The sequence below is a fragment of the Notamacropus eugenii genome, chromosome 4 (assembly GCF_028372415.1).
Source record: "Notamacropus eugenii isolate mMacEug1 chromosome 4, mMacEug1.pri_v2, whole genome shotgun sequence".
NCBI classification, from domain to species: domain Eukaryota; kingdom Metazoa; phylum Chordata; class Mammalia; order Diprotodontia; family Macropodidae; genus Notamacropus; species Notamacropus eugenii.
Window position 1 is genome coordinate 324,293,565 of NC_092875.1, and position 26,887 is coordinate 324,320,451.

At 40.9% G+C, this 26,887-nt stretch overlaps 1 protein-coding gene across 18 annotated transcripts in view; it reads right to left on the bottom strand.

Annotated features, from left to right (window-relative positions):
• CTIF (cap binding complex dependent translation initiation factor) overlaps positions 1 to 26,887 on the bottom strand; it is a 490,358-nt gene that overhangs the window by 237,430 nt on the left and 226,041 nt on the right. For all 18 annotated transcript variants that reach the window (XM_072605163.1, XM_072605153.1, XM_072605161.1 and 15 more), the window contains one exon: positions 2,237 to 2,313. In XM_072605163.1, coding sequence (XP_072461264.1) covers positions 2,237 to 2,313 — 77 coding nt within the window. The remainder of the gene's footprint in view (positions 1 to 2,236; positions 2,314 to 26,887) is intronic.

A 26,887-nucleotide genomic window follows, 5' to 3' on the forward strand; every position in this document is an offset into this window, starting at 1 on the left:
ATTTTTGTCTCACCTTTGCCACTGACTCGCTGTGTGACCTTGGATAAGTCCCATTCTTTTTAGGTCCACTTCCTCTTCTGTGAAATGAGAGGGCTTGGCTAGACAACTTCTAAGGTCCTTTCCATTACTAATATTCCAGGATTCTACTCTATCGGAAATAGAGAACTAAATGGGCTCACACCAAAGTTCTTCAGTTCATTTCAACCCTCAATTTTCTCTTCTCTCTAGCTAGTGCGGTTCTGGTTTACTGCTATCAGGCTTTGGAGTATCAGGAAGGTACACTATCAGTACAGTCAGCAGCGCAATGGCACAATATTTCAGAATTCTATTTGCATACTTCTCCCATCTCTCCTCCCTCCATTTTTAAACAGATTTGCAAGTGGAAAGTAGTGGATTCTGATTTTTTAAAGCAGTACTGTTGTGGCTTCTGCATATATTCTAACATCCCAGTTCTCCAGACTTGAGATAAATTCCCATTATGTACCTTCTTACAAAGGCCGTGGCCAGTTGTTTTAATATGATAGAGAGGACTGAGCCTCAGTATGTCCTGAGAGAAGGAGCTACCCAGTACTTTGTATTTAGAGTCCTATGAATTGAATGCTGAGATCCCTTCAGAGGCAGCATGTCACAGCTGATAGAGTCAGAAGAGTCAGGGTCCTGCCTCTGACACATACTGGCTGTGTGACACTGGGCAAGAAAACCAATACCTTATTGCCCCAGGCAACTTGTTAGGACAATAGACTGAAGAAAAGATGCTAATCTGCAGTGGTGAGGAGAGTTCTCTCATTCTACACCAGTGAAAATACATGTGTAGACCAAAAAAAAAAGACTGTGCACAGTGTGAAGTCACTGTGACTCGGTAGAAACCACACTGACTTATCAAAGACAGGCAGCCACTGAGCTCCTATTTCTCAGGTCCTGAGAAACCACTTTCTTCGTAGTGGATAAATAGGTTAGTCTCTTCAATCCTCAGGAAAAATCTTTAGTTATAGTAAAATTGTGAGCTGTCTGCCATCTTATCCCTGGAGGAAATTCAACACATAGCAATACCAAATATCAATTACATATTCAGAAATCTCTTAGAAAATAAATGCACAAAGAAATGACAAATATGTGTGTGGGGGGGGCAGGGAGGATTTTTATGAATTGACAAAGAATAAAACAAGCAGGGCCCAAAGATATGACTTTCCCTTTTCCAATGGCTCAATACACCCCTGAAAGCTTTCAATATTAGCTAAGCCTGCCAATAACGTGAGGTAGTCCAGATCAGGAAGCAGCAATGGAGGAAGAACCTGGCCCCTGAGAAGGAACTTTCTCCTCCCTTATCCTTCAGCGATGGAATCTAACATCAGGGCTGTTTGCCTAGAAGATGTATCATTCAGCAGCTGAAGGGTTGGTTAGAGAATTTGAGACACAGATGGGGGAGCAGACACATGAATACAGAGAGGTAGAAGCAGCTTAAAGGGGTTTGACCTCTGACAGAAGATCTGGCCCCGGTCATTGAGAGGTGAATTGTAGAGAGAAGCAGACACTGGGATCCTAGTTAAATGGCTCACCTACCAGAGATACTGAGCCCAAGGTTGTGTGTGTGTGCATGTGTGTGTGTGTGCAAGTGTGTGTGTGAGTGTGTGAGAGAGAGAGAGAGAGAGAGAGAGAGAGAGAGAGAGAGAGATATGCACTGGCCCACACATATCCTTATGTATGTGCCTCATTACCACCACTGTATTCTAAGGTTGTGTTCTAGATAACTTTATTTTTGTGGGAGAATGTGCTCTAGGTTTGGGGGGGGGGGGAATAATTTGGAGTTCCTATTCTTACCACGCCATTTTTGTAACTGCTATAGCTTTCAGTTAATTGTTTCCATTGGCTGACTGTTCATAAGAAACACCTACATTGATAAAGCCTCGTGAAGTATAGTTTTAGAAGCTTGGACACACAGGACCTAGTAGCAGCCATCCTTCAGAAGGATCAAACCCTTTAGTGTAAGTGCTGAGTTGGGGAGTATTCAAGAGGGGATGTTACATCAACAATGACCACAACAATGTAAAATTTAAAAGTCATTAAAAAGAAGTATCTTCTATCTCTGGATGTCCCCTCAAGACCCAATCACTCCCACTGTTGCTACTCCACCATCATAGCAGGCTGAGCAACCAGGAGCAACAAACCCTGGGCAGCATCATGACAGGAAAGCAAGCTGACAAAGGAGAAAGAAAACTCAACACTCAGTCTTTCCTACCTCCGGTCGTTCCTTCTCCGTCGGAATAATTTCTTAGTATGTGCAATCTCTGCTTCATGGGGCATTGGATGATAACCCTGTATTGGGGGGAAAAGAAGTTGTCATCAATAATTCTAAAAGTGAGAAGCTCTCTCATGTACTAAATCAAAATCCCTATGGGTAAAACTGTGAATTATTATGATTGATAAATAATCACTGTAATAACTAGCATTTGTATAACAACCTCAGGTATTATCTAATCTGGTCAATAATAATTTAAGTCATAATAGTAATAAAAGCATGGACCAGGTAATCACTGTAGATTATTCAAGGAAACTTTATAAACTATGCAACATATCACTGCCAAAATTTGTAAAAATTTAGCACTTGAGGAACATCTAGTAATATATGATCTGATGACTAGAATTATACATAAGAAGTTCACTATTTCTTGTGGACCAAGTGAGAAATTGCCATTCTACAATAGGAGTGTTGTTTAGTTGTGTCTGATTCTTTGTGACCCCATGGACTATAAGGTTCATAGCTTTGTTCTTGTTTTTTGGGCAATGATACTGGAGTGGTTTAGCATTTCCTTCTCTAGTGGATTAAGGCAAACAGAGGTGAAGTGACTTGCCCAAGGTCACACTGTTAGTAAGTGTCTGGGGCTAGATCTGAACCCAGATCTTCCTGACTCCGCCCAGCACACTGCACCACCTAGTTGCTTCATTTGCAGGCCTCAAACATCCTAAGAATTCAACCCATAAACTACACTGAAAAAACCAGACCACTATCGCTGAACTATTGTATTTAATCACCCAGATATAACACTGAACCATAAAAACTTAAAAATAATATTTTAATAGATGTCATTATATCAAATATGCATAATTTCAAGGTACATGCAAAAGCTTGCAAAATATGGAAATCTAACAAAGGAGTTCAGGGTCCTGTGGGAATAAGATGAGGTACATATTTTTACCATCCTGCCTGCTACTGGTCTTAGAACAAGAATTCTTCTCACGAGTTTACGGAGAGAGCTCACATCGAATAATTTTGTCCAACTATTAAAAAAAATCTCTACAATGCCACAAAAACTTCCTTATCCTGGAAGCTCATCCCACACCCAGATCTCTCACAATGAAAGTATTCTTTGCCCCTGTAGCCCCTTCTTCTAATTGGCTGATTCCTTCCAGAACCTACATTTTAAGGAAAATGCTCAGACCAGCCAAGTCTTCATTCTTTTACAGGTCCAGTTCTCTACTCCTGACTCTCTAGACTTTCTCTACAATGTCACAAAAGTCTTTTCACTCTCAAAGTTCACTCCACTCCTAGATTTCTCACACGAAAAATACTCTTTGCCCCTGTGGTCTCTTCAGAACCTTCATTTAAAAGAAAATCCCCAGGCCAGCCATGTATTCTTTCCTCTTCAAAGTCTTTCCTGACCTTTTGGACTTTCCCTACTATGACCCTTCCTGGATACCTCTCCTTTTTCTCCACACACCTTTTAGGTTCCCTTTGTATGTTGTCTTCTCCCATTAGAATGTCTTTGTGGTTAAGGACTATTGTCCTTTCTGCTTGTACTAGTATTTTCAGAACTTAGCACATGCTTGCCTCATGGTAATATGATTAATAAATGCTTACTGACTTAAGTGTAAGAACGCCACTGGCAGCCTGAGGAAACCCATGGGTGGATCCCTTCTCAAAATAATGTTTTTAGGTACATAAAATGAAATACATAAGATTACAAAGGAAATCAATTATATGGAAATACACTTAGCAATATGTGTTTTGGACATGAACAAAATGGTTATGCACACAAGAATGCCTGCATTAGATCATTAACTATAAAAGAATAATAGCAACATAGTGACTTGTCCCAGGACCATTTCTATCTAACCACTCTGAGAAAGATAAGAAAGAGATGCTGCTGAAGATGTCCTACTCCAATACTTCACTGTGGGAGGGAGGTAACTCTTGGTTCTTGGAACCTAGTGAATTAAATGTAAGCTCTGGAGGTTCTACCATTTTGGAAAGACTTTTAATACAACCCTAGAGACAGACTCAGACAGCTTTCCAGGCCCAACCTGGGTAAAGATGGAGAAACTGTTAATCAGTAGGTTGGATACTAAGTGATGACTTATTTTTTTGTCATGACAACCCACAAAATAAGGAAAAAGTTCAAATGGCCCTTGGTCCTTTAAAAGGGATAAGAGTTGCTAAGAATTACAAGCATTAGTTACTTTAAGCATTAGTTACTCTAAATGTGAGCTCTTGGTCCAATAGCCAACTAATTGACAGTACTACAAGAATAAGCCCCTAGACACACAGTTTCAGAGGAGGGCACAGACATGGAAACACAAGATGGCAGAGATGTAGAGAGAGGCTTTCAGACCTATAGATAGATGAACACATTCACAAATCTACAAACCCATGACTTTAGTGTCAGGTGAAAATACAGAAGGAAAGATGGAGCCTTAATGAGAGGAAAAAATATTTTTAACAAGAGAATGATAAGAGATGGAGATGAACAGTCTAAGATACCCAGACCACATAAAATCTGTGCTTCCAAAGGGAAAGAAAGATTGACCAAGCAGGAAAACACATTCATTAAGGATCAACCCAGGCCTTGCCCTCCGCAGGTGCAGGGTAGAAAACCACTCAGGAACAATTTATATTAATTGATCTCCAAGTCTTTCCAGAAAAAAAAATGGACGAAGGCTCATCAACCAAAGAATCAAATTGAGGACATCCATAATGAAAGGTTAGATCACAGAATATGTCAATGGGTGGGAGGAACAGGAAAATGATGTGAGTTGTAGAAGGAGAAGAAATCACAAAAGAGAAGTGGAGGGTTTCAGAAATGCAGTGAAGATCAGGAATGAAGGGCTAGGTTTGCTTCTATTCTTTTTCTGGGAGGGAAGGGAAGAGAGACAATTGGGGCTGGGTGACAGATTGCGTCATGCAGCTAGTAAGTGTCTGAGGCCAGACTGGAACTCATTTCTCCTGACTCCAGAGCAGGTGCTCTAATGCACTCCACCACCTGGGTGCTCCTTGCATGTACTCTTTCTCTTTCTTTTTGGAGGGAGGAAGGAAGGGTAATTAGGGTTGGATGACTTGCCCAAGGTCACACAGTTAGTAAGTGTCAAGTGTCTGAGGCCAGATTTGAACTCATGTCCTCACTCCAAGGTGGGTGGCTCTAGTAATACCTTAGGTCTTAGAGGAGAAGGTAGAGAAAATTTATGAATAATTTTACATGATCTTCCAAATTAAGTCAACATATACTTTGATCCTCAGTAACTTCATTGTGAAGGATGGCAAATTAAATTTTTTTGCAAAACATGGTTAAAGTTTTAAAAATAAGAGTGAACAAGGAATTGTAGACTATTCTGAAATCTTTTGTCTCTATACTATGAATATTTTCTAGATGTGGATATGGACAAGTACTGGATAAAGTTATAAAAAAATGAAACTGACTATATTTTAATGGACAGAAAATGACTGGTTATTGATTTGTGAGTCACATCAGAATCAACAGTTTGTGTGCAATCACAGCATCAACTAGTTAAAACAAACATGAAATTAGACAAAAGGCTAAAGGTGAAAACAATCGCAGCAGCTTCAATCTGACCTATTCAAATAAGACATAAATGCCAAAAAATAGGAAAAGGAAAAAGATAGATATTAATCTTGATTACAGTCATTTCCTGCACAAGTTTAATGAATGATAAATAGTTGCCACAATGAGGAGGCCAAAAGAGCCCAGAAACTGTCTTTGCCAGAAAACACTTGATCCTCTTGCCAAGAACAGAGAGACAGCAGCCAAGGTCAAGACCTAGTTTAGAATACTAATATTTGAAAACACTACTTACGAGAATGGAGGAACATTATAAGCAGTATTGACTCAAAAAGCAGCAAAGAAGCAAAAGTGAAAATAAAATATCCCCTACAAAAATAAAATATTCCCCTACAAAAACATTTGTAGTGAGAACCAACTGAGCCATCATATCTCAAGATAATTCCTAGATGAAACTCTCAGGATGACAATGAGTAAGGGGAAAATCTGACCACATTTCTAAAATGATCTGCCTTTAGTAATAGAGAAACTACCATATTTATATCCTCATTCCTTAGTCTACAAAGAAATAGAAATGGTACATGCATACACACATGTATGGCTTGTCCTTTGTTCTGAAAGAGGACCATGAAATCCATCAAGGAGGTGATGCCATGACATGAAAGTGAATTGGAATAAATTGAGGCAGGGCTGTGCAAAGTCACCAGCCTCACCTTCTTCTCCAGAGTCATCTGGGTCCAGAGGCAAGATATAGATCAGGACAACTTAAGACAGCACAGGATGCCGTGAGAGATCTTGGGCTTTTTAAGCTAAGATCTTTAGGTGTCAGTCTGACTGAGGCAACATCTTTGTATACATTTTGTAGCTATTATGGTTGTACATGGTGTTTGCCTCAATAGAACACAGGTCACTTGAAAGCAGAGACTCTCATTTCTTTCTTTGTGACATTGGTGTCTAGCACATTATAGGTATTTAATAAACACTTGCTTATTCACTAACTCATCTGCAAACTTTCTAGGGAGTATCTACCAAAATCTTGAGGCCCTTTCATTGATTCTTTTAATATTTCTTTGATAGCGATGCAACAGTTGGCTATCTTTTATACTTTATCCTTATTACATAATAGGACCACCTCCATTCTTAATCATACATGTATTTGATACCAACTTTTGTGCTTATGCATGTATCATTATTTGTAAAAAAGTACAGCCTACTTACTCTCATACGCCACAGTTTTCTATTCCCTTGGGAGCACCTGTAGTTATGAGTCTTCTAAGACCATGGTGTTCCTTGATTTGTAGCCCCCATGTAAGGTAACATTAGGAGAAAGATATGGTTTGGGCACAAATCATCCTGAGATGACCTTTGGAAGCCCAGTTGGGATCAGCCTCCAATTTATAGTCTTAGGTCTTCTCAAAGTCATATCATTTTGACCTATATTTTCTCAAATGCTTAAATCAATGCGTTTTCTACCTTTCTTCATCCCCAGCCTTAGAGCAACTTCCAGGCTCTAGGGCTGAGGAGCAAATCTCTAGGGTACATTTTGTATAAACTTATCTTGAAAGTCTTCCCCTTCTTCTCTTAACTGAATCCTGCCCATTCTTCCAAGCACAGTTCAAGTCTGACCTTTTCCACAAAGACTTTCCAGATTACTCACTGGAGGAAATGGACACACTGACCATTTCCCTTTTCAGAACTCCACAACATTGCCTGCTACCCACATATGTTGTCCTATATAATCTTTTAGCTATTTTAGCTATATTAGCTTGATGTTCCAGTTAGACAGTAAGAATCTTAAAGGCAGGAATCTTGCCCCACACTTTCTCTGTATCCCCACCTCAATGAGTATACTGCATGGGTAGGATGGAGGGTTCAATGAATATTTTCAATTTGAATTTGCTTGGGGGCACTGGCTGCTGGTGATCACTGATCAGAGCAGGAGTTTCTGAAAGCAGAGGAGGATTCATCTAATTTGAGACAGGGAAGGGCATAGAAACTAAGGAAATAACCAGGGCCACATTGCCCATGAAACCCTCCCTAATTCCCCCAGCTGCTGGCGGTCTTTCCCTGCTCACTTCCCACTACGTCTGTGTGTTGTATGTATGTGTGTTGCATTCCCCCAACAGTAAGCAAGCTGTGTGAGAGCTGTAATGGTTTCCTTTCTGTCCTTACATTCCCCTGCACCTTGCATCTGGTAGGTGCTTCATAAATTCATTAATGAATTGGAAATAAAATAGTCCTGGACACTCAGACCACACTGACTTATTCACCCTCCTGAATTCATTTCCCTTCGCTCAAGTCAGATGGTAATAAGACATTTGATTTTGGGACCTCAGGAGAGAGATCTGCTATGTTTGTATGTTCCATATGGGGGCAGAAGTTGTACAGGTCTCATGGATGGAATCAGAAAGTTTAGTTTAAATTTATGATGGTGGGTAAGTCTCTTTTCCTTAAGCCTATGTATCCTCATCTATTAAATGGAATGATCTCTAATGTTCCCTCTGGGGAATGACCACTCTGATCATAGAACCTCAGGGTCTTAGAGAATCAAAGAAGTTTAGCACTAGAAGAGACTTTAGAAGTCACCTCCAAACTCTCCTTTCCCCATTTCCACAACCCATTTTACTGATATCACACTGGAACTGTCATGTCCCACCTAGCCTCTGGGCAGCTGTAACTGAATCTATCCCCGCCTGCTTGCTCTATTCTGGGCTCATGGTTGAAACTTCAGCATTCATCCTTGACTCTCATATATCCCACATACTCAATCAGTTGTCAAATCTTGTCATGTTTAACTCCAAAACATGTCCTACACCCACCCCCTTCTCTCCATTTACTCCTCATCAACCTAGCTCAGGCCCTTATCACATGTTGTCTGGACTATTATAATAGTCTCCTAATTGGTCTCCCTGACTCAAGTCTCTCCTCATTCCAACTCATCCTTCACAATTAACAAAGTGATGTTTCTAAAGCTTAGGTCTATCCATGTTACACTCAATAAATTCTAATGGCTCCCTATTACTTTTAGGATTAAAACAAAAGCCCTGTTTGGCATCTAAAGCCCTTCACACCTTAGATCTCTTTTACCTTTGTAGACTTATTACACGTAACTCCCAGTCATGTACACTATAATCTAGTCAAACTGGACTTCTTACAGTTTCTCATGTGTGGCACTCCATTTCCCATCTCCTTTAGCATTGGCTTCCCCCCATTCTCTCTCACCTTTTCCTCTCAGAATCCCTAGCTTCCTGCAGAGCTCAACTTTATATGCAAAACTTTTTGTGATTTTCTCAGATCTTAGTGAATTCTCTCTCAAATTAGTTTATATCTATTGTGTATATACACTGTATGTGTGTGTATGTGTGTGCGTGTGTGAGGTACGTGGGTATTCTCAAGAACATCAGAGTTCCTCTGAAGGTCTCTGGAGCTGGATCCTGACTAGCTGCACTTGATTAGGTTGGTAGTCAGTTGTGGGAATTGACCTCAGCTTACTGTCCTTAGATTTATGTCCAAGAGTGTGATCTGAAGACACCCTATGCTAAGCAGTAGAGTCAACAACCAAGGAAGATATATTGTCTCCTAACGTTTGCAAATGAAAAACTGTAAGGACTGGTGTATTTGCAGCAGATCTACACTGGGGCATCTGGCAGATATCTCCCTGCTCTTCTATCCCAATCCTCTATGTCTTCAGAAAGGAAGGTTACTCGCCTTTCTAGAACTTAGCTTATGGTACTAAAGGGAGGAGAATGTGGAGGCAGAACTGAATGTCAGAATCAGCTGACCCAATCTCTTGTGGATTTTCCCAGTGGACTATAAATAAAATAACATGGCGCCATGGAAAAACTGGACTTGGGTTCAAATCCTACCTTGGACAATGACTATTTGCGTGATCTTGGGCAAATCACAGAAACTTCCTAGGCCTCAATTTCCTCTACTGTAAAATGAGGGAGCTGAATGAGATGGTTTCTAAAGTTCTACCCAGCCTTAGATTCTATAACCCATTAATGAACCAACAGAGCAAAGGAATCATAATGTTATCAATACTGAGCTTGGACTCTGATGATTCCACATAAGAGAATAACAACTTATAATTATTCTTGGAAAACCTATGTGCACAGCCTTGCTCCAACAATATGGTCAACAATGTGTGTATAGTTGACTTTGGGGCAACCACAATGGGCCCCTGGGGCTCCTGGCGGTGTGGTCTGTATAATTGTCTTGAAAGGATATTATTTGTTTTCCTTTATGGAAAAAAAAGAGGAAAAAAGTGGAAAAACACCAAATCTTCGTCCTGTTCTTCCTCCCTCAGCTCCTGGCCCTCCCTAATGGCACCCCCCTTCCTACCCCTAGATCTCCTCCAAGTCCATTCACTTCAGGAACAACCTGGGTGTGCCCTAAGCAGACAATGGGCAGGAAACTACACTTTGTCCCCACATTGCAATGGGCTGCCTGCCCAAGCTTTAGTTCTTCCTTATGATACTTGGATGGTGAGAAAGCCCACCCAGGACTTGGGAAATCACCTCTTAACCTACTGGATGTTCTAACTCCAGTCAACCTAGCCCCTGATCTCTTTCACATCCTTTTCTTATCTGTACCCTGGTTAAGCATGCCCGCGCGCACACACACACATACACACACACACACAAAAAGACAGGAGAATGAGGATGGAGGGGGAGAGAAGGTTAATGTCACAGTCCCAGGACCTCCCTCTGGTTCCTTACTAGGACCCAATCTATGCTGGAGGACCATGGGAAGTTTTTCAGCTTCCTTGGGTACCTAATAGAACTTGAGCTGACTTCTGCATGGAGGAGGCCATACTCAGAGTAGGAAAGAACAGTGAAGTCTAAGAGCCCCAGTGGGCATTTTGGGAGTGGAATGGTAAGATTTCACATTATTTTGCACTTTGGTTTGAAGCTGTGTGCCCTGGGAGGCCAGGGCATGACATGAGGCTGATGAAATCCTGAATTTCTCATACAATCCTGGCCTTTACACCCACCACACTAATGGATCTGGGAATGATTCAGTCTGACTAAACTGTACAAGGTCAAAGGGGCTCAGGTCTAGCACTGAATTTAAAATAGGACCTGAAGTTAGAACAAAAAGGCAGAATGGTGAGCAGGTAGGTGGCGAAGTGGATAGAGCACCAGCCATAGAGTCAGGAGGACCTGAATTCAAATCTGGCTTCAGACACTTACTAGCTATGTGACCCTGGACAAGTCAATCAACCCCCATTGCCTCCCCACAAAAAGAGAGTAGGATGGGTTATATGACATTTCCACTAGTGAAATAAGAAAACAGAATGGTTTGCACTGCTTTTTGGATGCAGTTATGGCCTAAGAATGGAGTGGGATGGTTAAGTACCAACGTATGAAGGGGAATAATAGCACGGTACAACCACGTACACAGGATATTAGCACCAGGAACAGTATGACACAGTGGAAAGTCCTGGCTGGGGAGTCAAAGACCCAAGTTTATCTCTGTCCTTTGATATGACTACCTTACCACCTTTACTTTAATAGCTAATAACAGCTAGAATTTATGTAACACTTTAAAGTTTGCAACAACAACAACAAAAAACCTTTGCATATATTATCTCAATCTTAACGACAACCCTGTAAGGTAAATGTTTTTATTAATATTATTATTTCCATTTTACAGTTAAAGAAACTAAGACAAAAGAGGTCAAGTGACTTACATAAAGTCAGATGTTAAGTGTCTGAAGGCAGGATTTGAACCCTAGTCTCCCTGACTGAGTCCAGCACTCTGTCTATGACATTTTCTAGCTGACTAGTCTTAACATCCCTGGGCCTCAGTCTCCACCTCTTTAAAATGAGGGGATTAGATTAGATGGCCTCTAAGGTCCCTTCTGGGTATACATCCTATGACTTTAGAGGTCAACTAGTCCACACCTCTCATTTTATAGATGACGAAATGGAAGCCCAGACAGGCAAAATGACTTCCCCTGGTCATCCCCACTTCAAGCAAACACCATGGTGACAAAGAATGTACAAAATGGAAAAATTGTTGGGTGCTTCATTGGTTTTACAAAAAAGTTTTTTTTCCCCCTTGGGAGACAGATTTTTATACTGTAGGGACCCTTAAAATAGCAAATTCTCTATGCACAGGTTAAATAGGATTCAATGATTTTATACAGATTTTTTCAGGAATAAAAGGAACGAATAAGACACGGCATGCCTTATTTAAATTAGCCTTCATTATTGTTGAGTGAGTACAGGGACTTTCCTGACTGGTCTGTGGCCCCCCCCAAAGACCCATTCATTAAACAGGCTTCCTGGTTCCAGGCAGTTGCATTGCAGTCCCTTGGCTTTCTTTTTCAGTAGCTCACACAGACTCAACACCACTGAGGCACTGTCCCCAAGCCCATCAATCCAGCTATTTGCCCAGGGAAACTCATTGTCAAGAGAGATCACTGCTGGAAGAACAGTTAAGACAAGCAAAAGGGAGTTCAGAGGGCAGAGGGAGCAGGAGTATGGTGAGGGCAAGGGCCATGTTCTCTACTTAGTCTTCTCTACTTGGGCCACTGGTGGCAAAGTTGGAAAGTAGCTTGGGATAGGCAGGCAAGCTTGTTCCTTTAAAGATACAGCAGCAAAAACAAAGAAAGTGGCACAGACAGACAACTAGACAGATGAGAAGTAAAGATGTATGAGTGAGTTGAGGGTGACAGCACTAAGATTATCTGATTGGTAGAGAAAGTGAATTTTAATGTCAGAACTTTGTTCTTGGCCTGTGTGTGTGTGTATGTGAGAGAGAGAGAGAGAGAGAGAGAGAGAGAGAGAGAGAGAGAGAGAGAGAGAGAGAGAGAGAGAGAGAGAGAGAGAAAAGCGCTCTACTGTATTTCGGTGTATCTGTCTATATATACCTCTTACCCTGGAATCAGAGGAATAACTCTCTCCCCTCTTTGCCAGGCTGCTCTTCTTTTGTCAGTGGGCAAATAGGTACTGGGGTTAAAAATGTTTAAATGTAAAAATGGGGACACTACCATCTGGCTAAGTACAGAGAAGAAAGGCAGAAGAGGTAGAGATGATAATGAGGAAAAGAATGATACAATCTACCGAAAGAGGCAGCAAAGATCTCGGTCTACCTCCCACAGCACTACACAAGAAAGGGAAAGGTGTTTATATTCTCTTAAATTATTACAGGACTGAAAGAAAAACCTTTGTCTCAGTTCATTAATTTCTACAAAATACCCAGCACCATGCTAGGTCATAGGATCACAGATATGGAGATGGAAAGTCATCAAATCCAATCACAACATTCATTCACATCTATAAAATACAGGAATTGGATAAGACAGCCTCTAAGGTCCCTGCTGGCTATACATTCTAAGACTTTAGAGGTCAACTAGTCCACACCTCGCATTTGATACTTGGAGGTCATCAAATCCAACCACATCATTTGACATATGAGGAACCTGAAGCCTGGTGAGGTTAAGAGATTTAAACACAGTACTGAGCTGTTGTTAGCCAGGAAGGCTTAGGTAAAATCCTACCTTAGAACCTGACTAGCTGTGTGACTCTGCGCAAGTCACTTCACCTCTGTCTGTCTCCTGTTTCTCAAATGTAAAACAGGAATCATAATAGCATCTATCTCCCAGGGTGGCTGTAAGAACAAAATGAGATAATATTTATAAAGTATATAGCACAATGCCTGACAGACACATAGAAGGTGCTTAATAAATACTTATTTCCTTTCTAATTTTCTTGCCCGAACCATACAGCTAATAAATTGCAAAGCTGATATGTGAACCTAACTCTTTCCACTCCAAATCCATTGCTCTTCCCATTGTACCATCCTACCTCCTCTTTGACCTTATTTCTCGTGGTCTTTAATATCGAAATTTGGGGCTGGGAGAGGTTGGGGACTGGGCATTCCTGGGCAAAGGATAAAAGAACCGATTCATATAATTTTAGAACTGGAAGAGACTCTGACCTCAGAGATCATCTCGTTCACAGTTCTCAAAATTTGGTGTGGGAACCCCCAGGGTCCTTGAGACTGATTGACAATATATTCCTCTAGTTCAAAATTATTTTCATAGTAATACTAAGACATTTTAATTTCTAATATAGGAAATATCAATAAATGTGACCAAAGTCAGCAAAAGCTCTCTGAGCTTAGGTTCTCAATAATTTTTTGAGTGTAAGGGGGTCCTGAGACCAAAATTTTAAGAACCTCTACTCCATCCCAACCTTTTCATTTTCAGATCAATTGAATTCAATTAGACAAGCACTCATTAAACACCTATTAGGTACCAGGAATTAGGCTAGGGGATGAGCATGCAAAGACAAACATGAAAACAGCCTCTCCCATCAAGCTTATATTCTAGTGGGGGGAGGGGATAAGGAAGAACACCACAAAAACAGATAAATATGTCAAAGCTATAGGAAGCAAATATAAAGCAATTTCTGTGTAGTGGTAGGGTAACAAACAAGGACTCAGCTTTCTACTAGCCAAAGCACTTGACTTGGTCCTTGAAAGGAGCTGAGGATTGGAGGAAGGTAGGCAACTGAGGGGGGAACAGCATTTCAGGAGGGCTTGGGCAATAAGTAGAGGTGAGATGTCCTGTACAAAAAACAGCAAGGAAACCTTTCTGGCAGGATGCTGAATGAATTAAGGAGAGCAATGTGACTTGTCTTGAAAGCCAGATTGGGGCCAGACTATGGAGGGCTTTAAATGCTAAACAGAAGACTCTAATTACTCTAGAGGCAATAGTGAGCCCCTAAAGGATTCTGAGCAAGTGAGTGACATGATCAGACCTTTGAAGATAGAGGAAGAGCCTTCAAGTTGCTTAGAGTTTAACTGGAGAGAAAGGGAAAACACCTGAAATAATGTTTAATAGTAATTTTTATCACATACAAGTGAACACATTCATGAAGTGCAGTGGAATCAGTTAATGGTTAAAACAAGAAAGGCGGTACTGGAAGAAGCCAAATCTTTGGGGTCAGTGGCTATTGGTCAACACTACTCAGCTTCAAATGACATAGGCATAGCTTCCTGTAGTAAGGAAAACTTGAGATTGAATCCCTCTTCAGGATGAGAACAAGTTAATATTGAGCTCAACTACTTGCCCCCAATACTGAGCTCATTTTCTACTGTGGTATCAAGAGTAGAACAGAAGACAGATAACTAGTCAAAGAATACCAGTTATATGTACAGAATCTCAGAGCTTGAAAGGACTTTGGGCTAGTTCAAGCACAATCAGGCAGGAATCCCCTAAATAACAACCCCAGTGAGTTCTCACACCAAGAACTAACTACACCGCACTTTTGGCCAGCTCTAATTGTTAGGAACTTTTTTCTTATAACAAGCTGAAAACTCTCTCTTGGCAACTTTGGTTCTGCCCTAAGAAGCCAAGTAGGACAAATTTCATCTTTCTTGCACATGAACGTACTTCAAATACTTGAAGACAGCTACTGTGTTCCCCTCTGTCCCCCAAGTATTCACTTTTTCAGTCTAAGTAGTTCTTTCAAGCTATCCTCTTATGGTATGGTTTAAATCCTCTTTTATTCCCTGTCCTTTGGATATGCTCCAACTGCCCATGTGTCTCCTCAAATATGGTTCTCTTAACTAAATATCATAGTGTAGATGTGTTCTGACCAAGGAAAAGTATTGCAGGACTATCATCTTTTTTGTTTTTAGGCATTTTTATTCTTTTTTTAATCTGTTAAACATTTCCACATTAGTTATTTTGTACAAGAAGATACAAATAAAAGAAAAAGAATGAAAGAAAGTGAAAAATACCATGCTTTTTTTGTCTTCCATATCACATGGTTAAGCTAATAACCCAATGGCACATTAAACCTTCAATCCATTAAAACAGGGGTATTTTAGGCCTTTTTTCCCCCATAAGGACTACAGTCTAGCCATGCTTCCCTGTACAATGAAACAAATAAAACTGCTTCTGTTGGATCCAATATAGTATGGTTATCTCAATTAGATTTCATCTTCTTATATCCAAGCTCACCATTCTAACCTCTCAATATTTGTTTGGATTTTGATTCTGTCATCCTGTGTTAGTTATCTCTCTCAGCTTTGTGTCAGCCACTAATTTGATAAACATGAAATCTAAGTCTTTATCCAAATCAATGATGTAAATGTTGAATAAAACAGGGCCAAGGACCAAACCTTGTGAGATTTCCTTCAGGTTGACCCTGATCCATTAGTCAGCACTGTTTAGATTCAGTCATTGAATCAGTTCTGTCTCCCTCTAACTAGAATAACGTCCAACATATTTTTCCAATGTGTCCAAAAGGATAGCATATGAGATACTTTAACAATGGTCTCGGTCAATATATATTATGTCTATTTCATTCCACATCAGCCTATTCAATTCAACTCATCAAACATTTCTTGTTGTTGTCCAGTCATTTCAGTCATATCTGATTATTTTTCGTGATCCCATTTGGGATTTTCTTGGCATAGATACTGAAGTGCTTTGCTCCTTCTCCACCTCATTTTACAGATGAGGAAACTAAGGCAAACACAGTGAAGTGACTTGTCCAGGGTCACACAGCTAGTAAATATCTGAAGGCAGATGAGTCTTCCTGACTCCAAGTCTGGTACTGTGCCAACTGGCTGCCCGAAATATTTATTAAGCACCCACTATGTGCAAGGCACCTCCTTAAGCATTGGTGACAGGGACAAAGACAAAACAAAAGTTTCTGTCCTGGAGAAGCTTACATTCTACTGAATTAGTGCAGTTATCAATTTAATAACTCTGGCTAAGTAAATGAATGAGTGAATAGATGAACAAACAAAGTTGCTCCAGCATGAGTTCTTATTGAACATATGCTAGCTCATAGAAATCAGTATTTCTCTTCCTAAGTGCTTACAAATTATTCCTTTAATAATTCATTGTGTAACTTTGCATCTTCAAGATCCATCTTTCCATTTTGAAAATAAAGTAAAAAATCATTCATCTCCAGTTCCGTGCCCCTTTTCTTATTCTCCATTTTCAGAGATCACCAACAATAGTTTGTTCAGCAATCCCACTGGTAAGTTACGTCAGTATCCTATGATGTAGTTGATTCAGGTCAATTGACTTAAACTCACTGAAGCTTCTTTCCACATCCTCATTTATTTTGGATTCCAATTCCTTATTAATTTGTGTCCTATACCTTTCAGTCTACATATTGATCATTCTCCTTTGAGAGACAACTGGGGTAAAATAAAATGACAGTAATATATTTCAGACTATATCTGGCACTTTCCTCCTTATCTTTCAAATTTCTAAAATGATATAGTCACAGCCTTCCATGATTTTTATTATTTCTACTTCAACAACTAGTTCTTCCTTAATGACCAGAATCAGATCCAGAATAACATTTCCTTATATCACTTTTTCCACGTTGAGAAGGATGAGAGTATTTGTGATATGAGTAAAAAAATCTTGGCTGCTCATATGTTAGCACAGAGGGACCTCTAGAAGATATACAGATAGTAAAATTTCCCTGTTACTATCATATCTAGCCTGCATGCCAATATGATGATCTACTTCCAGAACTCATTATCTATTTCTATCTTCTGGTGAGGTTGTCTATAATATACTCTCATCATGACAGAGCTTATATTTCCTTCTCCACTAATACTTATCCCAATGTTCTCCACCAAATGCCATCCCTCTCCCAGGCCTCCTTCACATGGTGTATTTCTGCAATGGGTTATTTCTATGTTCTTTCCTCTATCATATTCACCAAACAGAGACGGAATTTATCTCTTTCCATCAATATTTCTAGTTCACTGTATTATTCATATAACGTTATTCCATCTGCTCCCACTGACAGTCAGTGAATAGAAGGATACAGGTCCCCAAATAAAGATATATTCCCTGCACTCCAGTGAAGAGTCAGAGTACAGGAAAAGAAGAAGACAGCCAAGTCCTAAAAAACACACACAGTGTACTACCTGTGTTATCAAGGAACAGCTATGCTAAATGTAGCTAGCATAATATAAACTGCAATCAGGAAAAAAATGTAATATGTCATTAGGCAGGTGATGGAATGACAGGAGCTTTTGGCAACTATTACGGAATACTGAAAAAGGAGAACTAGGGAAGACAAATTAGTAGTGTTTCTCTAGTCATATCAAAGGAAGAGGGTAACTATTCTAGGCTTCCATTCTGGGTTCTTTAGGTAGAAAACTCCCCAGGATAAATTGAGGGGCAGTTGATCAGGTCTGATGGGGCAGCTAAGTGGCACAGTGGATAGTATACCCCATCTGGAGTCAGGTGGACCTGAGTTCAAATATGGCCTCAGACAGTGACTAGCTGTATGACCCTGGGCAAGTTCACCTCAGTTTCCTCACCTGTAAAAATGAGTTGGAGAAGGAAATAGCAAAGCACTCCAGTATCTGGGGTCATGAAGAGTCAGATGTGATTGAAGAACAACAATAAAAACAAAAATCTGGTTTGATAGTAATAGTTGTATCAAAGCAAGAGCAACACACTTGCTTCCTGAAACTGAATTCCCTTTGCTCTAATTCTGTGCTCACAAAGAACCTTCTCCTCTGTATTTTGGCAAAGTTCTGTTCAGCATCTTGGGTCTTGGGCCAGATGGTGCTCCCATTGTAAACTAGTGAACTGGCCCTGTTGTTTATGATTCAGTCTCTTGTGAGTTTGGTTAAAGTGAGTCAACCCCTCCCCACCTCCAATCACCTCAAGTGAGATCTCCTTGGGTGGGCTAATAACATTTGTCTCTGAAAGTTTTTGAACTTTCCAACTAAGAACCCTGGACGGTGGTGATCCCACCAAATACAGTCCTATATAGACTGAAATGCAACATTCACCACCCCAACTTGGGACTCCAGCAAAGAATCCCCTTCTCCCATTGTCTCATGTGCCAAGAGGAAGCCCTGATTCCAACAGGTCTTCAAACCAGTCTCCTGGCTCAGGTTATATAATCGACAACAATCTGCCTGGAAGACAAGCTGGTTACATAAACTCAGTTGCCACAGGGAAGGAATCTAATGCTCTTCATCCACACATAGCTCTTCCTTGTCTCTCTCTCTCTCTCTCTCTCTCTCTCTCTCTCTCTCTCTCTCTCATTTCCCTGTCTCTGTTATATATGTGTTTCTCTCTACCCCCCTTCCTTCTCAGTCTCTCTCCTCCTCCCACCTTTTCTACCCTCTTCCCTCCCTTCTTGTGGCTGACACACACACGCGCGCGCGCACATACACACACACACACACACACACACACACACACACACACACACACACACACTTACATCCTTGCATTCAGTGAGATCATGATTTAAGATGCAGCCCTGGGTCCCATTTCTCCTCTTTACCCCCCTCACGCTTGCAAAAACATGTTATGTAAAATAAGTGTGGGGAGGGAGGGACGGGTCAGGACAGTAAGCCGTTTCCAACAACAGAAGCAGAGGGCATTTCCAGGGGATTAATGGCAGGCTTGGAGGAACTGCTGGCTTAGGGAACAGACCATTAACCTCAGTCAGTTATTAATCCCCACGGGAAAAAAAAAGCTTTGCCCTGAGGTGACTACCATTAGCAAATGCATCTTCTGAAGAGCAAACACATCCTACACTGGAAAGAACAAGATTCCCTTTTGCCCTGACTGCAGAAGCATTTGAGTAAAGACAGCTTCGGTTGGCTCAAGGAAAGGTGGGCAGGCTGGTGCTGATCTCTGCTTTGCAGAGACATGGATTTTTTTCTCCACTGTGTACATGGTACCAGACTTGACACAATTGAGGATACAATGGAGAAGTAGGTCACTTGAGGGAAAGGACTGTATATTATGAATTTTTCAATTAAATTAGAATGAATAAGCATTTATTAAGTGTCTACTTGGTGCTAGGCACTGTGAATACAATGAAAGAAAAATTAGTCCCTATCTTCAAAAAGTCTAGTGGGGAGAAAAAACATCTACACAGAGAAAAAACTACAAAATAATGATTTTTGGGGGGAGCGAGACACTCATACCTAGGTGGAGGGATTAGGAAAGGTCTCACAGAAGGAGCAGCATTTGATCTGAGCCTTGAAGGGAGCCAGAAACTCCAAGAGGTAGAATTGGAGGTGAAGAAGGAGAGCATTCCAGGCATGGAGGGAAAGTGAGTGTGCACAGAGATGCACACATGGAGCACTATGTAAAGGGGACACCAAGTGAGCCATTTTCACTAGAAATCGGAATATGTGAGGAGAATAACATGAAATTAGCCTGGACTATGCCTGCCATGGCACACACCACTACATCTCACACATCCTGGGGCACTCAAATGCTTCTTTGTGGACTGACAAAAACAGAAAGGCAAACATGTAAGTTTAGTGGGTTTTTTGCCCCTCCCCTATCTTTCACCTTGCCAACCCTTTGGGCACCATCTATTCAACAAATATTTATCATGTAAATAGTGGTGACCCATGTCCCAAGCCCACTTCTGTGGCCCACTGTGGTATTGAACCCAAATCTGATTTCCCTGGTAAGCTATGTTCCTGATCTCCTCCCTGTTCCTTCCTATTGAAACATTTCTTCTCTATCCTGTCACCCCAGAGCCCTGCTAATAAGTTCATCTAGTGAAAAAGCTTGCAGGATAAAGTTGTCGATGGCTTGTGAAAGTGTACAATTTGAGAGAACTTCGATGCTTTAACCCACAGGAGGCACCCTAATGGTGTGGATTTCTGGCACGAAGGTAGATACTTCCAGAGCAGATGGGTCTTTATGGCACTCTCTCAAGTCATACTCCTTGGCTGTTGTCCTGATACTGTCACTGAGTGGCTTAGACTCACGAGATATTGAAGATACCCAGGGTGGGAAAAACCAACAATCCTGGAGAGGAATTTAGATTAATGGGTGCAAATGAACAGTGGTAGGCTTTTCTGGGGAAGGGGGTCAAGAAAGGGACAGAGTAGGGGAGTGAGCTGGCAGACTGGAGAGAGAACTGGCCTAAAAGCCTGGGAGACATGGGTTCAAGTCCTCTATCTGCCACATACTGGCTGTTTGGATCCTGGGCAGTCACTTGAACACAGCACTTAAAGCAATTCTCTATGACTATAAATTGAGAGAAGGTGCTGACCTAAATCTGTAGAGGGAGTATCCTTACCTGACAGTTCTTTGTACCATTGAAATCACAGGCCCAGTTTCTTTTGGGGAAGGGAGGGAACAAGGCATATGATTTCATTGGGGGAAACTCCCCAAAAGGTCATTGTCTCTACCATCATCATCTATTCCAGAACATATAGAGAGTTGCTTGGGACACTAAGAGAGTAATTTGTCCAGGTTTCAAGCATCAGAAGTGAGACCTGAACTCTAGTTTTCCTGACTCGGAGACTAGATTCCTATTCACTAACACACGCTGCCTCCCTGATACATGGTGACCGATTACAAATTGAGGGCTGGTTTTGATTCTGAAGAATCTACCTCCCCACCTATCTAACCTTTGTGATGACGTTCCACCTATCCCTACCTAGGCTCTCAGGGATGCTGAAGAAACTCCTTGGATGAGTGGCTGAATAGATACACACATTATTAGCGGGATCATCCCTTTCTCCTAACATTGTATCTACCAAATGTCCCTCACTTTGGGAGACTTTGCACCACCAGTTGTACATAACTCAAAAACAAAGGTTCCAAATCTCTAGAAAATTCACTGAGAGTGCCTTGAAAATAAATCCAAGGTTTCACACTCAACCCCATCACAAAAGTAACCCCAGACAGTCATCTTGCTTCTGGTCACAACAAGACCAGAAAAGAAAGTGATCCCACTAGGAGGTGGTCAGGCACATAGTCTTTGCACAGGGATGTGGTGGGTCATATCCCATTATGGTTATGACAATTCCAAAACCTGGCACCAAGATTAAATGGATAAAGAAGCAAGTGGTAATATGGCTCTCTGAGGCAGAAATCTCCCCAAGGTTATCATGTTTAAGTCCTGAGAGAGACAATTAGAGACATTCTAGTAAAGAACTGGAGTACCTAGCTAGGTGGCAGTGAACCAGAATTGGAGTCAGGGAGATCTGAATTCAAATATGACCACAGACATTTACTAGTTGTGTGACCCTGGGCAAGTCCCTTAACCTAAGTTCCTCATCTGTAAAACGGGGACACAATAGAGAAGGAAATGACAAACCACTCCACTATCTTTGCCAAAAAAACTTCAAGCACAAGTCCATGGGGTAAGGTAGGGTCAGAAACAAAAGAATGACTAAACAACAATGACAATGTAAAGAAATGGTCTGCAAAGTGCCCCAGTGTTGACACATGTACCCCCATAAAGATTCCTCTGCCTACCTCACATCCTTCTCTTGTTCTCCCTACACCAGAGGCTAAGGGGCCATAAGCAATCTACCAGGACAAATGGACTCAGTTTTTCTCCCGCAGGAAGAGCCTCAAGAACATGGAATACAAAGGGATCACAGGAGAGAGGCCTTGGATATTACATTTCTGGTTCCGCCCACTGCCTGATTCCCTTTCACTTGGCCCTGACTTCACTTAGGCATGTAGATCAGTGCTTGTTTCCACAATATTGTTTTTTCTTATTCTTCTCTACAAGGCTGCCCTTGTGAGTTCATGTAATCTAGTACTCTTCTGAGGATAGTTTTTTGCAGGCTGTGTAACCCATGGGTCACATTAAACTTATCTGGACCTCAGTTTCCCTTTCTATTAAATGGGAGTCATAAAACCTATGGACCTGTCCTCATGTAAGAATATAATGAAATAACAGTCATAAAAGACCTTACAGAGGTGAAAAGCATCATACAAAGACAACGTATTATTATTATTATCCTAAGTGAGCATTCATGATGTACAAAAGACCTGGGTAAATAAAAGCATTAAGGAAACAGGAGAATCAAAAAATGTTATGGAAGTATCTTAGTTTAAGAAGGCTGGATGTAGAGTTGGATGATCTGAATTCATATCTTGACAGCTACTTACTATCTGTTTGACTTTAGGGAAGCAACTTAATAATGCTGGGCCTCAGTTTCTCTAAAAATGGCACAGATAATCTCTTAGGGACCTAGTAAAATGAGAGGGTTGAAAGGGATGACCTCAAAAGTCCCACCCAGCTCCAAATCTGTGAACCTATGAATTTCCTCATTTACAAAGGAGGATGCACTGAGATTTGAGGTCCCACAACTCTGGCTGAAGCCTGAGCTTGCTTTTTAAGAGTCAATTAATGCCCTTATGTCCATTTGTCCCATATAAGGAGAACAAAATGGTTTCTCTAAGGTCACACAGCTAGTTAATGGCATAGCTAAGGCCTGGAAAGTTCTTTCATGCTTTCTCCCATTCCTTTGTTCCACCCTTTATATAAACTAAGTTTGCTCTGCAAACTCTGACCTCTGAAGTCCAGCTGCTCCATCTGAACACAAGCAGATGGATTAAGGGGCAGGTAAATCAGTGGGCAGAACCTATCAAAGCAGTACTTACAAGTTTAAAACCCTGCTGCTTGTCCCCTGACTCACTGTGGTGAGTCCTGGGCCTTCATTACCTGCCTTGTCCCTCCCCTGACTAAATATTTTAAGGGATAAGAAACAGAGACCCTGCATTAAGCACTCAGAAGTATAAAGTGTCGCAAAACACTGATAAACAGTGTCACGTGGAACACGCTCTACAGGAGCCTCCTCATTCTTGGGGAGGGATTTCTGGGATGGTGAACCAATACTGTTTCTTAACAAACAAACCACTTTAGGCTGTATAGGTAGGGTATAAGAGCCTCTTCCAAGGAGAAATAAACCAGGTGATATTCCCCAAATTTTAGGACTCTGTGCTTTGCAGTACCTTCAAAGGTGTCACTATTCAGAAAGAAAGTTGAACCACGGGGGTAGGGTGAGTGTGTGATAGTGAGTGGGGAACTCTAGCTACGGTTTATGTAAATTAATGAGTGGCAGATCCATAATGGTTTACTAAGGTGAAAGATCAGGGAAGCAATATCATCTAGAGGAAAGAGTGGGAGCCAGAGGACATGGTTTCGGCTTTACTCTGATGCTACTTGCTGAGAGACCTTGTTCAAATTGTTTTTTCATCTATACAATGGGATAAGGATGCCTGCCTAGGCGGAGTATATAGTAGGTGTTTAATAAATGTCTGTTGAATGAATGATACCTAAACAAAAAAACAAAAAAGTGAAAGAATGAAGGTAGGCTTTTTGTCTACTCCATAACTGTTCCTAAGTCCAGTTTTAGCAACATAAATGTGAGTCATTAAATAAGACATGAATTTTGGCGTTCTTGACTGCAGCTCCAAAAACAAAAGCCTTTGTTCTCAGAAATCAACAAGTCTCTGTTAAAAGGTCCTAACCTGTTCCAGGCACTGTGCTAGGCACTGAGGTTACAAGTACAAAGAATGAAACGATTCCCACTCACAACAAGCTTACATCCTAATGGAGAGACAAGAACATAACAATATATGCAGAACAAATATGAAGTACCAATATGAGTACAGAATATACAAGGTGATTTGAGAGGGAGAACTCCAGCAGTCGGGAAGAAGTGAGAGAGGGTTCAGGAAAGGTTTCCCCAAGAAGATAATGACTAAGCTGCATGTTAAAGGAAGAGAGGGATTCTATGAAGGGGAGGTAAGGAGAGAATACAATTTTCTATTAGTCTACACATCAAATTTAGTTATAGTATAATTCAAAAGCACAAGGGAAAGGTTATAATTCTTTCATTCTGTCTATGGCATAAATATGATATATAGGTTGGACTCGTGGAGTACTTGGGTTACACAAATATAATTACTCTTTAACAATGTGCTGAACATTTCCAGCATCATCTAAATCTCTCTCATAGGCAGTGGTTTCTTTTCCGTTTAAAATCAAGGTGAAAGGAAATTTTAGCATTTCGGGCGGCCAAAATCTCCACAGTGAATCTATCAGAGGTGGTGGCTTCGCTGTGGTAGCATCTGCTAACTTTGGGAAACAAGTGGTAGAATGAGCATGGGGCCAGCAGTCAGGAGATCTCCTCTCTGCTGGTCCTGGCTCTGATGCGCATTAGCTCTGTGACTTTGGGGAAGTCTTTCCATCTCTCTGGGCTCTCAGATAATGGATGATCTCTAAAGTCTCCTCCAACTCTTTCTGTGACTCTAGGACCAGCATTTTGGTCTGGGTGCTTCTATAAACAACTCTGGCTTGGAAATTACTTCTTGAAATCTGAAAATTGTAATCACAGTTTTACAGCACAATACTAGTACTCTAAAAGCCTACTTTTAGAAAACTTCTCACCTCAGTTTGTCTTGTCACTAGGTAATACCTCTGGTGAAATGTGGTAAGAGAAAAGATTCTAATTCTTAGCAGAAATAAGATTCTTGCAGCATCTGTGGATTTTTCTTATCTGCTTATTAATGACTTTGAATAACTGGCATGGGGGCTGCTTCTCAAGAACCACAGGAATTATGTTCATTGTCTGATACCCAAGAGCCAACACCTAATCTAAAAGGCTGATTGGCTTTGTAGCTTTGAATCGAACATTCAAGAAAAATAGCTCCAAGCTACTTTTACAGCCTTATTTCACTAGTTTTCTACAAAGTTTAGCTTAAATGCTTCATCGTACATGAAGTCCTTGCTGATGTCCTAGCTGCTAGAATCTCTACTCCCCCAAATCTGTTTTGTGTTTAGTTTGTGTGTATGTAGGTATATTTACATATATGTTTACATGTGTACATGTCATGTTCCATTAGAATATAAGCACTTTGAAGGCAGGGATTATTTTTTCTTTTTGCCTTTTGTATACCCTAGCACAGTGCCAGTTGACTGATTACTTGTCCTCCCTTCGTCGGTACCTACATTCTAGCTAAAGGGGACTATTAAGTGTTCCCTATCTCTTCCCCATTACTCTGGCCTCTGCAGTTGTGGGGGCTACCTCAGGTAACCTACTCCCCCCTTCCATAATCTTCCTTGTTGAAATCCTTCTTTTCCTTCAAAACCCGCATCTTTGATGAAGTGTTTCTTGATAGCTGCAACTAAAAGGAATCTCCCTCCTCATATTTCTTCTAGCACTTTGTCTGGACCTGTCCTTTACCCTTAACACATTCTACCTTATTTGTGCACATCAAAGACACTTCATAAATACCAGAATGGAATGCACACAGTAAGTCTGCAGATGATGGAAGCCACACACCAGAGAAATCCTCCCTCCAGAAAGCCTTCATCTGCTAGCACCTTCCCCCCAATTTCTTGGTATATACTTTATATTTACTTATGTGGACTTGTCATTTGGGGCAGCTAAGTGGTGCAGTGCATAGAGTACTTGGCCTGGAGGCTCATCTTCCTGAGTTCAAATCTAGCCTGAGACACTTACTAGCTATGTGACCCTGGGCAAGTCACTTAACCCTGTTTGCCTCAGTTTCCTCATCTGTAAAAGGAGCTGGAGAAGGAAATGGCAAACTACTCTAGTATCTTTACCAAGAAAACCCCAAATGGGGTCATGAAGAATCAGACATGACTGAAAAATATCTGATCACCACCAACAACATGTCATTCCTCACCAAAGAATATAAGCTTTTAGAAGACACAGACTTTATTTTTTCTTTGTATATCTTACTCCTAGCATAATTTCCAATTCCTACTTTAAAAAAAAAAACACACCTTTTTTTTTTTAAGGTAAACAGAGTTAAGTGACTTATCTAGGGTTACACATTTGAACTCAGGTCCTCCTGACTCCAGGGCCAATTTCCTCTCTCCAAACCCCTTCTCCCCCCAAACCTTTCTAAACTAGAACTGATTTCATTTGCATAGAAACTTGGCCAACTCAGTATGTCAGTATGTAGTATATAATCAGTAATGTATCACAGATGGTACTTGAACCCAGGTGGCTTCCCCTGGCATATAGTAGGTAATTAATAAATGGCTAATTGATTGACTATCTGAATATAAGAATATTATCACCAACATCTTCCATAAGTCTTACTGAGAACTTGCAGAATAGGATCATCAGGCACAGAGTCCTAGAATGCAAATGGTGCTTTATCAATGAATCAATTATTTGCTGAGAACCTACCCTGCACTAGGCAGGATCTCTTAGCAAAAACACAATACTCCCTGAAATTCCTCTGGACTAGCCATGTTGAGAGAACAATAGCCTGAAACCCTGGACTATGGCAGTAGACAGCTACTTGGTATCTCTGCTTCAAG